The following is an 11,639-nucleotide window of genomic DNA, read 5'->3' as shown; positions in this document are numbered from 1 at the left end:
TATTTAAATGTAAATCTTCAAGCAGTATTACATTTGAAAACCTGTTGTAAAATATTGAACTAAACTACTAATTCATGCAAACTATTTTATAGTAGGCCTATATAATGTGATCCTCTTGTGTATGTTTTTCATTTGTAGGTTAACTTTGTTGTTTACCTTTTCTCTTACCGAAATAACCTGTATTTTTTTCTTCTTAGTCTTTATTGAAATGCAAGATTTATGTTATAATTAATCAATACACACTTACATTTTGCATTAACCAGTGGTGTAAGTATTCAGATCCTATAATAAAATAAAAGTACTAATACAACAGTGTATAAATATGTTAAATGTTGTTTGCCTAGTTCTGTTACCTTGGGGGTACCTTACCTTACCTCAGTCAAATAGTGTGGTAGAACCGGCCGAGTTAATTTGATTTCTCCCATACGTTCAAAGATAAGTTTCTTTAAAAAAAGTTTAAGATGCAATGTTTTTTTTGTCATATTCATGATAGCTACAGCGTAGTTGCAGGCTCCTCCAATAGTGCAACATACAGTAAACTATACTTAAAACATAACAAGAATAAACATAAATAGTGCAAGTGACTAAATTCTGCAAGTAAAATGCAGGTAACGAGTCAACTAAAGCTTTTAATTTGAAAGGCTACAATACAGAGTTTCCGGTTCTGACTCAGTTATCTGTGTATCTTGACGCTTCTGTAAAGCTGTTCAGCTCCATCCAGCTCAGGTCCAGCCGCCGCAGCAGCAGCGGCAGCAGGACATTTTGGCAGCCCGGGCTGAAGGTGGGGTGGTGAGCCCCGGGGCTGAAGGTGGTGAGCCCCGGGGCGGGTCTGGTGTTCCGCAGCCCGGCCCCGCCTCACGGTGCAGGACCGTGCAGGACACACAGGAGCCAAAATGGCCCGTTCCTCCCCGGTAACCTTGTGAGGCTCTCCAGCTGTGCAGAGACTGACAGCAGAGCGTCATTGATCTGCACGATGCAGCAGAGCAGCGTCACAGGATCAATGAAACGGGATGCTACAGTCTCCTTATGTGCACACTGCACACCCAACCAATGATTATAGTGGGGGAAATTAAAACCAATAGTTCTTCATATTTGATTCATAACAACTTTACAAAAAAGTGCAAAACCCTTTTCCTTTACCTGAATAAACACAAGGAAATAACTTGTGATCAGTAATGCGATATGACAAGTTCATTTACTGCAGTACTGTAGTTAAGTACATTTTGAGGTACCTTTACTAAACTCATTTCGATTTCTGCTACTTTATACTTTCATTACATGGAAGAAGAAACGATCCAACATTTAACTACTTCATTTCAGTTTCATAATACAAAATATAATCAAATAAATTACAAGCTTATTCATTCCTTGCTGTAACAACAAGGTGATGAACTCTTGAATGCATCAACAATAATAATCCTAATGTAATACACTGCTGAATGAGTGCTTTTAATGTAGGTACTTTGAGTTTCACGACTAATACTTTTTTAATCTTTCACTTAAGACATTGTGACTGCATCGCGTTTACTAGTCATTGAGAATTATGCTTTGATGCATTTTTAATGCTACTTTTATCTATATCCTTTTTCCACCACTGTTGATTATTATTATTATTATATCATAGCAGACTATACAGTAGCAACACAGCCAAAGATCAAATTGATGCAATTTAAATCGTTTTTTTTTTTAACTCAAAGTTTAGTTTCAAAGTATTTTTATTTCAACTTCCAGAATATTGTGTTACGTAACGGATCAGATATCGACGAATTCAAGGACGTGTAAAGGAAGAGGACCACTGTGGGGCTTATAATAACCGTTTGTTCTATTTATAAAACTAGCATCAGTTACACTCTTAACATATAGAAGACTCTACTACTTCTAAAGTATTCATCAGAGCTAGTATGTAGGGGGTTAATACTACAGACTGTTTCCCCATGAGGCGAATAGGATTCTTCTGATGGCTAAAAACCAATCGGACAAGTCAAGTAATAACGACATGCGTCAATAGCCCAAAAATGTTTTATTAAATTCATAATCAACGCTATAATGTAAAGTGAATGAAGAGTTCACTTTGATTGCAATTTCCTAAACAATCTCTTAAATACTAGCCATGTTTAACCATGTAGAAAGCTTATTTCTAAAGAAGTTGGAGTCCTTTTGGTGCTGAGAGTCGTGCCGATCCTCGTTTCTCACCGTGTCCACAACGTCACAGCCTACTGAAATGAAAACCTACTGTATCCGCATGATGTTGCTGTGGCAGGCTAGACCCAGCGCTTCACGTCTCCGGAGGTGCTGATGCATCGCACTTTTAACAACCGTTTCCAGCACAAGAGGAAATGCCCTTTGTGAGTCCGAACGAGGTAAAACATAAAACGGTTGACGGAGGAAAAAAAGGGTTCTTCAGTTTGCTTCGTTCTTTGAGGCTTCATCAAAGTTCTCCACGAGATCTGGAAGATAGGAAACAAGAAAGAACATCAAGGTATTGTTAGTCCAACAATTTGTGAAAGCGTAGCAGGTGATTCAAGCCTTTATTATTAAGGGCTTGCAACCGAAGCATTGATAAAAAAAACAATTTGAAAATGAGAATGCAAACGCAACTAAAGTTCTTATTTTATTGGTTGATAAAAAAAAAAAAGTGTTTACCTGGTACATCGTCATCCTCTTCTTCTGCAATCACCTCCTTAACTGCTTTCATGTCCATTGCTGCCAAAGACATGAAAAGAAAAACCAACCAAGTTAATCCAAAGTTGAGCTCCATGTTGAAGTGGTGCTTAACATGGATGGAAATGCCCGGACAGATGAATGACGACATCTACAATTCCATGACAACTGGAGAAAACAAACATCACATAATTAGTTCTGTTGCCATGTGGAAAAGCCGCTCCTATTTCCCGTTTGCTTGACTGGTCTTTGTTTCAAATTACATGCAAAGGCTTGAAACTGAATCACCTACACTCAAATCATGTATCCTAGGGGGATGGTTATTTTGTCTTGTATCAATTAACAGTGTTTAAATGCTCATATGTTTAGTATATTGAAGTGTTGGCCCTTCCCTCTCAATCGTTGTTGTGCTCTTTTGTTATCGTCACTTCTATAACCAGTTCCTCAGTCATCTTAAATCCTTTCTTGTTCTCTAGTGATTCTAAACAAACAAAGCTGTTTAACAAATCTGCATGAATACACTGATGTGTTGAAGGCAGCACATTCATACTGCATTTTTTTTTACTGTGTACGGTCTTCGGGTTTAAAAAGTGGTAACTATTCTCACTACGACATACCTTCGTTTTAATCCAAGTATTCACAAAATCTGATGACTTGGCTGACAACAAATCACTAATATTACAGTCCCACAGTGACCCCTGACATTGTACCTGTGCCTGTACAAGTGTGTGTGTTTGCTTACATTGCCGTGGGAACTGCTCGGCCAGTTTGCGCAGGCTGCTCAGGCTGTCGGCACCCAGCTGGCTCAGGATGCCCGGCAGCATCTCCGTCAGCTGCTTGGTCTCAGCGTGGCCCGTGATGGCGAAGGTGTTGGCGGACAGAGACGCCTGCACTTTGGGGTTGTTGAAGTGGATCACCGTCCCATCATCTTTAATCATATTCACCTGAGGAAACAGATAACAGATTTAGAGCAAATGGGGCATACCACAGGGTTCTGCAGCATCAAGATATAAGCAGTACTTTGTGTATATTCTTAGGTTGTGCTCAAATTGTCCAAAAATATAGTCCTACGTCTGTTTCTAACCAGTATTCCTTAACCTTAGGGAAAACATGATGGGGTTAAGGAAAGATGTGAAGTGCCTTGCCCAGGGACACAACGACATGCTGACTGCAGTGGGGTTTGAACCTGTGACCCCCTGATCTGATCACCAACGCTCAATCCACTGCACCACACGCCTCCGTGACTAACATTTGGAATAGTCAAACTATTTACAGCATACAACCTCAAGCAATAGACCGTTGCTTCAGATTTGAACAAAACTTCCCTAAATTAACCTTTAACAATTGATCATTCACAGTAATATACGAAAGGCAAACTGAGCCACAAGATAAATGAAGGAGACTTGTGAGCATCAGGGTAGTTGTATCGTTTCTTTATGCATTGATTTATCCGAGAGACTTTGCGGGAGCGAGTTGGATTAAAGCTCCCTAAAAATAAACTAAATGACAAGATCGGAGAGGGCTCTCTTTCTTTTATCTTTCCTTATCGGGACTCTGACAAAAAAAAAATGTAAAAAGTTAAAACGGAGCAATCGTCTGTTGGCTTCCTTTGATGGCTCACCTCTTCTATCCCAGCAATGTTGTTTACTGCCAGTTTCTTCAGGGATCCCTGGAGTTTTTTGTCATCAGCTGTTGCTGTTTTGTGAACGACCTTCTTCTTCCTGCGGGCGGTTCCCTGAGGACAGAACAGGTGAGGATGCCAAAAAAAGGATTAGACAGCTGACTCTACCAATATGTCAAATACAATTTAACAGCACCAGGTCACGCAGGACCTTTTTGATGTACATTTTCATTTAATCTTAAAAACACACTAATAACTAATTTCTAGATAATATCAGTGGTAAAGCAGTTTCAAATACAAGACTAAAATTACTAGATTTAAGGAGCCAATGGAACCAGTGCTGTAGCAGAGTCCTGCACGGGTCTGATTTTCAAGACCCGCTCCCGCGACGTGCAAAATAAAAAAATGTTTGAAAAAATACCACCACTTTTTTGCGGGTCACCCGACCCGATGCAGGACTCTGTACTGTAGGCTGTGGAGGCGTTTTTTGCTTGAGTGTTTTAATTGTAATAATCAGGAGTAACGCTCCTAATATGATTACATTATTTACAATGAAAATAAAAGCTTTCTATAATACTTGTTTTTTAAAAGTGTCAATGTGGTGCGATTTGGAAATGGGCTAAAGGCCTGTCAAAGCTAAAATAACAAATAACGCCACCTAGTGTGTAGCTGAAGACCTCACAATGCAGTGGAACAAAGCTACAGAGGCCACAGATGAAGGGGCAATGCTCTCCATAAAGGGAATGCTGAGGTCAGGAGGAAAGACCTGGCAGGTGCTGAATGCCACAACACTCCTTAAAATGTGCCACAACTAAGTCAACAAGGACAAACGTGAGAAACCCAACTGATGTTCCTATACTGAGCTTTTTTTAATAAAAAAAAAAGAATCAAATATTTAGAAGTATGTCCAAAAGAAATGCAGACTGTACCTTTCCTCCTATCCGGACTTGTGCCTGGAGTTTGGCGAGCCTTTCTTGATTCATAGTGTTCTGTTTGTGAACAAAAAAACAAATGTATCATTATTTTAATCCCATGCATTTTACATAGGAGCAAAAACAGTACATCATGAGGTATGTAGTTTAGCACAATAGGGAAAAAAGGCAGTTTATTGCAACATACATTTACTCAAGTAGAGTAATCAAAGATATGTTAGTACTTCACTTGAGTATTTCCATGTCATGTTCAAACTATAACATCTACAGTAGTACAGCAGTGTTGCATTTACAAATCATTGCAGCAGTAGTATTGATCTATAAAAATAAAAAACATCCTTTAAAATAGAAAATAACTGAACACACTGAACACTTTACTGCACAATGAGTACCATTACTTTTGATTGATTGTAAATTCAGGACTTTTACACGAGTATTTTCCATCTTTATTATTGCTATTTTAAACTCAAACTAAAAATATCTACCTTAGTTAAGTGATCCAATTTACAAATCATGGCAGCAGTTATATTAATCCATATCAAATAATAGAAAAGCACTGAAACACTTTAATGCACAATTAGTAAAATTACTTTTAATTGGTTGTAAATTCAAGACTCTTAGTTAGGACTTTACAATATTTATACTTTAACTGAATTAAAATGCTCAAATACTTAACCGCACACTGCTTTACGGAAGCACGTGTGATTACATGTTGTAGCCTACAGCATGAGTTGGGCAATTAAAGCTACAATAATCCTCATTTCCACACTTTAGCACTGAGCTAACAGACTGCTAACGGATCAGCTGACAGGCATACTGCCATTAGGGATACACTAAATGTTTTAACCACAATATAATACAAATTGGAAATGAGAAAGAAAAGTATCCGAGGCTTATTTTCTAACTGACATTTGAGTCTAACGTAGCTGCTAGTCATGTTGCTAACTAGCTAAACGGCTAATTTAGCTAATATTAGCATAGTCGCTGAACAAGGTAAACGAACTGTCTTTTTCTTCCTGACAAGGGAAACCGCTAACATCAACTTCAAAATCAAACGATAAAACAAACCGGCTCAGAAGTTTACCACAAAATGAATAGATTGTGTTACCTTTTAAAATGAATAAGCTGACAGTCCGCTGAACTGTTCACGCTACTAATGAAGCTGAAGGATCAAGACAGCAGCAATATAAGACACTTCCTAATAATATTTTCAAAGTAAAATGACCGTGAACCCAACAACAGCAATATTTTTTATTTCTATAAGGAACATATTAATAATAAAGTTAAGATATATACGTTTTGATCTAATCCATGGGATTTAATATGCAAAATGCCTAAAAATATGAATGTATTAATTATAAAGCGGCTTTTAAACTTTTGTTTTGGTACTGATTTCCGGTTTCTTTGATATATTTCGCTGTCTAACTTTACCAGTTGAAACCGCAGCCAGGAGCACGCGGTTTTGTGGATGTGACGTCAGTTTAATGTCACTGCTGCGGATGGGTCTATCACGCCTCAAATATTTTATTTTGAAATAAACATATTTAGTTATAAACCCATTTTTTCTATCTGCAAGCAACATCAATTAACTTTTCATGTCTGAAATGAAGCAGGAAGAAGAAAAATGCTTGTCTACTCTACATTCCATTGATAGTCAGACCTGATATAAATAAATAAAAACAATTTACAGGGATTTCATTTTTTGCAAAGATAATGTTTTGTTTAGTTTTAAATAACTTTAAGGAACTACAACTAAAGAACATTATATAATTAACATTATTATTATTATTATTATTATTATTATTGTTATTATTATTGTATCATCATTTTCCTCTATTAACGGACTTTTAAGGGACAAATTAAAAGCTTGAAACTTAATCCGAGAGACTTTTATTGTGAAATCCTGTGGTTGAATATCCGGGTCACTGGTTCACTACAGTCAGTGCCATTAGCTTGTTGCCATTAGCTTATAACCACTAGCCGCAGTTGTGAGGGGGAAAAGCCAGTCAAAATGCAAACGTCTTTTGTGAAAATCGCTTTAGTTTCATCTCTGCAGGTTTTGTTTTCTTTGACGTGCTTTCAAGATGTTGTGCAAGCAGCCAGCGGGAAAGGTGAGTTGGTATTTTTGGAGTGAACACACAAAGTGAAGCGAGTGTAAGCGGATTTCTGGTCATTGATAGAGTTACCAGGGCTGTGTGTCTTTGTATGAACATCCTTGATCACTAACTCTGCGTCCTGGTGGACAGGTGTTTTAATAAAGGTGCGCTCTTTCAGCTACAAATTAACTCTTCATTTCATCTTTTTCCAGATAAACCAACATGTTTTTACTGCAAAAATCCCAGTATAGAAAAATTATTCCCTTTTTAATGTAAACAGTGATTCCATACTGATGAAAAAAACGTTATTTGTCCCATAGGAAACAGATGTTTTCTTAATAAAATAAATATATCCATAGTGTGATACAAGATGTAATTGGCAAAAACGGTTTGAAAATACTTTTTTATTTTTAGGATATAATATTTTATTTTCAGTATTTCAAAACAGTCAATCATTGTACAAATAATAATACCTCATGCTGGTTGATGTAAAGACAATCATACTGTATATCTTGTCTTTCAGTATTGAAGGTTGGACAATTAGTTATTTTGCAAATAGTTACACCTTGATCAATATCCATCATAATGTAGATATAATGACTGAGCGGATAAAGGCAAATAGTAGAACTGCTAAAACAGGCTTTTCCTGTACATTCAGAACATTGCATCACTTTGCTGTAATGCAATAAAACCAGGAAAGACAACCGATACTATATTTAAATATCTAAAATATAGCACCATATATAGTCTCCTATTATTATGACCCCACACATGCCTTGACCAAACATTTAAAGTTCATACTATGAAGGAAATCATATGTTTCTCACGTATATATGTGTAATTTAGTATTACTTTCACAATCACATACATTTTCAGCAGTTTTACCAGGAAATGTTACTTAATACCACAGCCACATGCCTTGCAGCTGCATGCAGATGAGGAGGAATCTTAATTCAGTATATTGCATAATTTGTCCAAATGCTAATATATAAAACTACGAGCTATTGACTGAACGTAGCATATTCCATTACCTCCATTGGTTTGCTTCCCGACAACTCCTTCTGTTGATATTGTATTTAGGGCAGACCCGCCCTGCTGTAGAAATATAATGTTCCAGACACAATGGATGTGTGCTCATAACCACTTCCCCCCCGGCAGGGTTTGGAGATAACATCCACTGGAGGATGCTGGATGATGGGAAGAGAGAAGCTGAGGCCAGGTGAGTTCAAACTGAGAGGGGAGATATTACACACACACGAACTGAGAGGTGAGATATTACACACACACTGAGAGGGGAGATATTACACACACACGAACTGAGAGGTGAGATATTACACACACACTGAGAGGTGAGATATTACACACACACTGAGAGGGGAGATATTACACACACACTGAGAGGGGAGATATTACACACACACGAACTGAGAGGTGAGATATTACACACACACTGAGAGGTGAGATATTACACACACACTGAGAGGGGAGATATTACACACACTTCCTAAAACCTGCTGTGCCACCTTCTGTATAATCATTAGCCCTGAGGCTTTAAACGAGTTTTAAAGAAATCCCAACTTCTACATTTCCACAAATTACTGGTGCAGATTTTCAGGATTTTTTACTCAATGTTTTATTCAAAGATTAAAAGTGTATATATCATAAAAAATGAAAAATAAAGTTGTTATAGTGTATATATATCATTATTTAAGGCAGTTGCAGGCTCAACTGAAGTCAGTTACTATCTTTTACTCTTGGTATGAAGGTAAGATCGAATAAACTTTATTGATCCGGAATTGTTTTGTTACGGCAGCATGTGAACATGGCATTGCACAAGTTAAAAATATAATTAAATAAACAGTAAATATTTGCATATCAAGAGTAGAAAGATATATATTCATAGAGTATATCCATTATAAAATATACAGAATTAGTAATAATACACTATAATAGACCAAAATAATGTGTAAAGAATATTCATTATACAATTGTGGAAGGTACTTGAAGTTTATTTTATTGAAATGTAAACGCAATGAAGGTAAAGAATAAAAATGTAACAAATGTTTTCATGTTTGCATCGACAGCGGACTGCCTATCATGCTCATCATCCACAAAACCTGGTGTGGAGCCTGCAAAGGTAAAACACTATAATGATGCGTTTCTCCCTTTTCATTATAGAAACAGCAGAAAAAAGGGGAAACGTAGGCAAAGTTTTCAAAGTCTTTATTTTATGTGAGATAATTTTTCCACTGTTTAGACAGAGAACAAACGGTATCACACTGCGTGCAGATGATTAAACATTAGTTATCCGGTCAGCTCAGGATAATGATCGTCTGTAATGTGGGCAAACAGGACATTTTTATTAAGGTTGGCTTTTGTTTTTTTTAATAGCAATATAAGATAATGATTAACAGTTTTTTTGTTCCTTCTACATCAGCACTGAAGCCCAAATTTGCAGAGTCCAAGGAAATCTCTGAACTTGCACACAACTTTGTTATGATCAACCTGGAGGTACGTAAATAAACAGTTTATTTAAATGAACCAGGTTTAAATTCACTTGTGTGTTTTATGATCGCTACTAGCCAACACTAACATACTGTATTTATTATGAGGTCTTGTAAATGATCCGTTGTCTGGTGTTTGCAGGATGATGAGGAGCCAAAGGATGAAACCTACAGCCCAGACGGAGGATACATTCCTCGGATTCTTTTCCTCGGTACGGGGGCGGTTGAGTCCGAATCGTCCATTAGAGAGACGGATAGTTTAGTCTATAGTAACACACAGTGTCTGATAACGTTTCAGTAGAATCTTCTTATCCTAGTGTGTAGAGGTTATATTTTTCAGTGAGAAAGCAAGATTCTAATCAAGTATTTTTAAATTAACTGCAATGCATATTGGACAACAGAGGAATACAACGACACAGGAACATCTAATCAAATAGTTGAATGTGTTTCATCAACCTTTGATTGAACCTAGTAAAGTAGTTCAATATATCACCTTTTTATGTGGCATTCTGTTGAAATGAATTGGTATTTGGAGAGTTGTTAGGAAAGCAATTATCTGAGCAAATAATTCATACATCAATCAAGAAAATAACAGTCAGATTAATTGAAGAAAAAAATGGGTTGGTTGCAGCCTTATATTGTTTGGATTTCAACTTTTGCAAACCTTTTATATTAATGTTCTCTTTCCTCACAGATCCCAGCGGCAAAGTCCATCCTGAAATCACCAACAAGAACGGAAATCCAAACTACAAGTACTTCTACAGCAACGCCGAACATGGTAAAACATCCAGACTATTAATGGGTTCATTTAGATTTTTTAAAGTAAAATTGAACTTTCATGTTACCAACACCAACATTGTTAAAACGCCCATATATCAGGACAATATCGCAATCAAATCAAAATTGCAAATGTGTTCATATAATCAAACCTAGTTATTTCTGTCCGACTCGTGCAGCCCTAACGTGTGTTTTCCCCACTCAGTGGTGTCCGGTATGAAGGAGGCGCAGGAGAAGCTGACGGGCGACGCCTCCAAGCAGGGTCACACCGGAGACGAGCTGTGAGGGGGGGAGGTCAGAGGGACGTCGGGCTGAAGGGCTACACCCCAACCCCCCCCATACAGAACTGAACCAAGACAACCATTAAAATCGGTGCTTGAGTATTTCTTTTTGTCCTGTACGGTATTTTTTCCAACACTTCCTGTCGTCATCTACTGTTAATGCCATGAACTGTATCTGTAGACTAACACCAACACACGCTAGCCAAGTTAACTGCCATTACCTCTCACTTGCATACTGTTTTTGAATGGAAACCTCTGGAAAATGCCAAGTTTTAGGTACATTTCCATGTTTGTCACAATATGGCCATGAAATGTGAGTCTTAGTTTATAGAAGTTTTCCTAACACCTTGTATTGCCACTTTTTTAATATTTATGCTTTTAGCCAACAAATTATACAGTATTTCATCTGACATATTAACATCTACAGTAATGTGCTTCCAAATATCCTCGACAGTACGTTTATTATAATGTGTTGTTGTTTACCATGCACAACAACATAGTAATTCTGATTTATGTTATCCTCAGTCTATTACGTATTCATTTAAACCTGCCAATTAATGTATACTTTAGCTATATCTATAAACTTTTTGTTTTCCTGTTCGGGTTTGTTTGGCTGCTCGTGAAGTGACACCACTCGGTACCTGTTTTTTGTTTGTTGGTTCAATTCTTTGAATGAGGGAAGAAAACATTGGTAATGTGTCTTGATGTATTTTATACATGCACACAGCCTGGTGTGCAAATAAAGTGTGTTGAACTCAGTGGTGTGT

At 37.2% G+C, this 11,639-nt stretch overlaps 2 protein-coding genes across 2 annotated transcripts; one reads left to right on the top strand and one right to left on the bottom strand.

Moving 5' to 3' along the window:
• Positions 1–2,001: 2,001 nt before the first annotated feature.
• Positions 2,002–6,402, bottom strand: LOC104957516 (transcription factor BTF3 homolog 4). The gene is made up of 6 exons (XM_010785160.1): positions 6,323–6,402; positions 5,212–5,271; positions 4,283–4,396; positions 3,404–3,605; positions 2,644–2,703; positions 2,002–2,447 (listed from the first exon to the last, which is right to left on the bottom strand). The coding sequence occupies exons 2-6, from the start codon at positions 5,263–5,265 to the stop codon at positions 2,401–2,403; spliced, it is 477 nt and encodes a 158-aa protein (XP_010783462.1). The 5' UTR covers positions 5,266–5,271; positions 6,323–6,402; the 3' UTR covers positions 2,002–2,400.
• Positions 6,403–7,131: 729 nt separating this feature from the next.
• txndc12 (thioredoxin domain containing 12 (endoplasmic reticulum)) lies at positions 7,132–11,630 on the top strand. The gene is made up of 7 exons (XM_010785159.1): positions 7,132–7,325; positions 8,469–8,529; positions 9,395–9,447; positions 9,748–9,821; positions 9,957–10,026; positions 10,509–10,592; positions 10,797–11,630. The coding sequence occupies exons 1-7, from the start codon at positions 7,226–7,228 to the stop codon at positions 10,874–10,876; spliced, it is 522 nt and encodes a 173-aa protein (XP_010783461.1). The 5' UTR covers positions 7,132–7,225; the 3' UTR covers positions 10,877–11,630.
• The last annotated feature ends 9 nt before the right edge of the window (positions 11,631–11,639 follow it).

Source organism: Notothenia coriiceps, unplaced genomic scaffold (genome assembly GCF_000735185.1).
Source record: "Notothenia coriiceps isolate Sejong01 unplaced genomic scaffold, NC01 NC01_scaffold00027241, whole genome shotgun sequence".
Classification (NCBI taxonomy): Eukaryota; Metazoa; Chordata; class Actinopteri; order Perciformes; family Nototheniidae; genus Notothenia; species Notothenia coriiceps.
Note: the sequence above shows the minus strand (reverse complement) of the source record. Positions and strands in the feature narration are given on the sequence as shown.

What these genes read in the sequence shown, in the direction of transcription:
- LOC104957516 (XM_010785160.1), bottom strand. Translation starts at nt 5,265, where the DNA reads ATGAATCAAGAAAGGCTCGCCAAACTCCAGGCACAAGTCCGGATAGGA. An exon ending in CGAGCAGTTCCCACGGCAAT is followed by an intron (nt 2,704 to 3,403) that starts GTAAGCAAACAC and finishes TGTCTTTGGCAG; the next exon opens with CAATGGACATGAAAGCAGTT. An exon ending in AGAGGATGACGATGTACCAG is followed by an intron (nt 2,448 to 2,643) that starts GTAAACACTTTT and finishes CCTATCTTCCAG; the next exon opens with ATCTCGTGGAGAACTTTGAT.
- txndc12 (XM_010785159.1), top strand. Translation starts at nt 7,226, where the DNA reads ATGCAAACGTCTTTTGTGAAAATCGCTTTAGTTTCATCTCTGCAGGTT. An exon ending in GCAAGCAGCCAGCGGGAAAG is followed by an intron (nt 7,326 to 8,468) that starts GTGAGTTGGTAT and finishes CCCCCCCGGCAG; the next exon opens with GGTTTGGAGATAACATCCAC. An exon ending in TCCTCGGATTCTTTTCCTCG is followed by an intron (nt 10,027 to 10,508) that starts GTACGGGGGCGG and finishes CTTTCCTCACAG; the next exon opens with ATCCCAGCGGCAAAGTCCAT.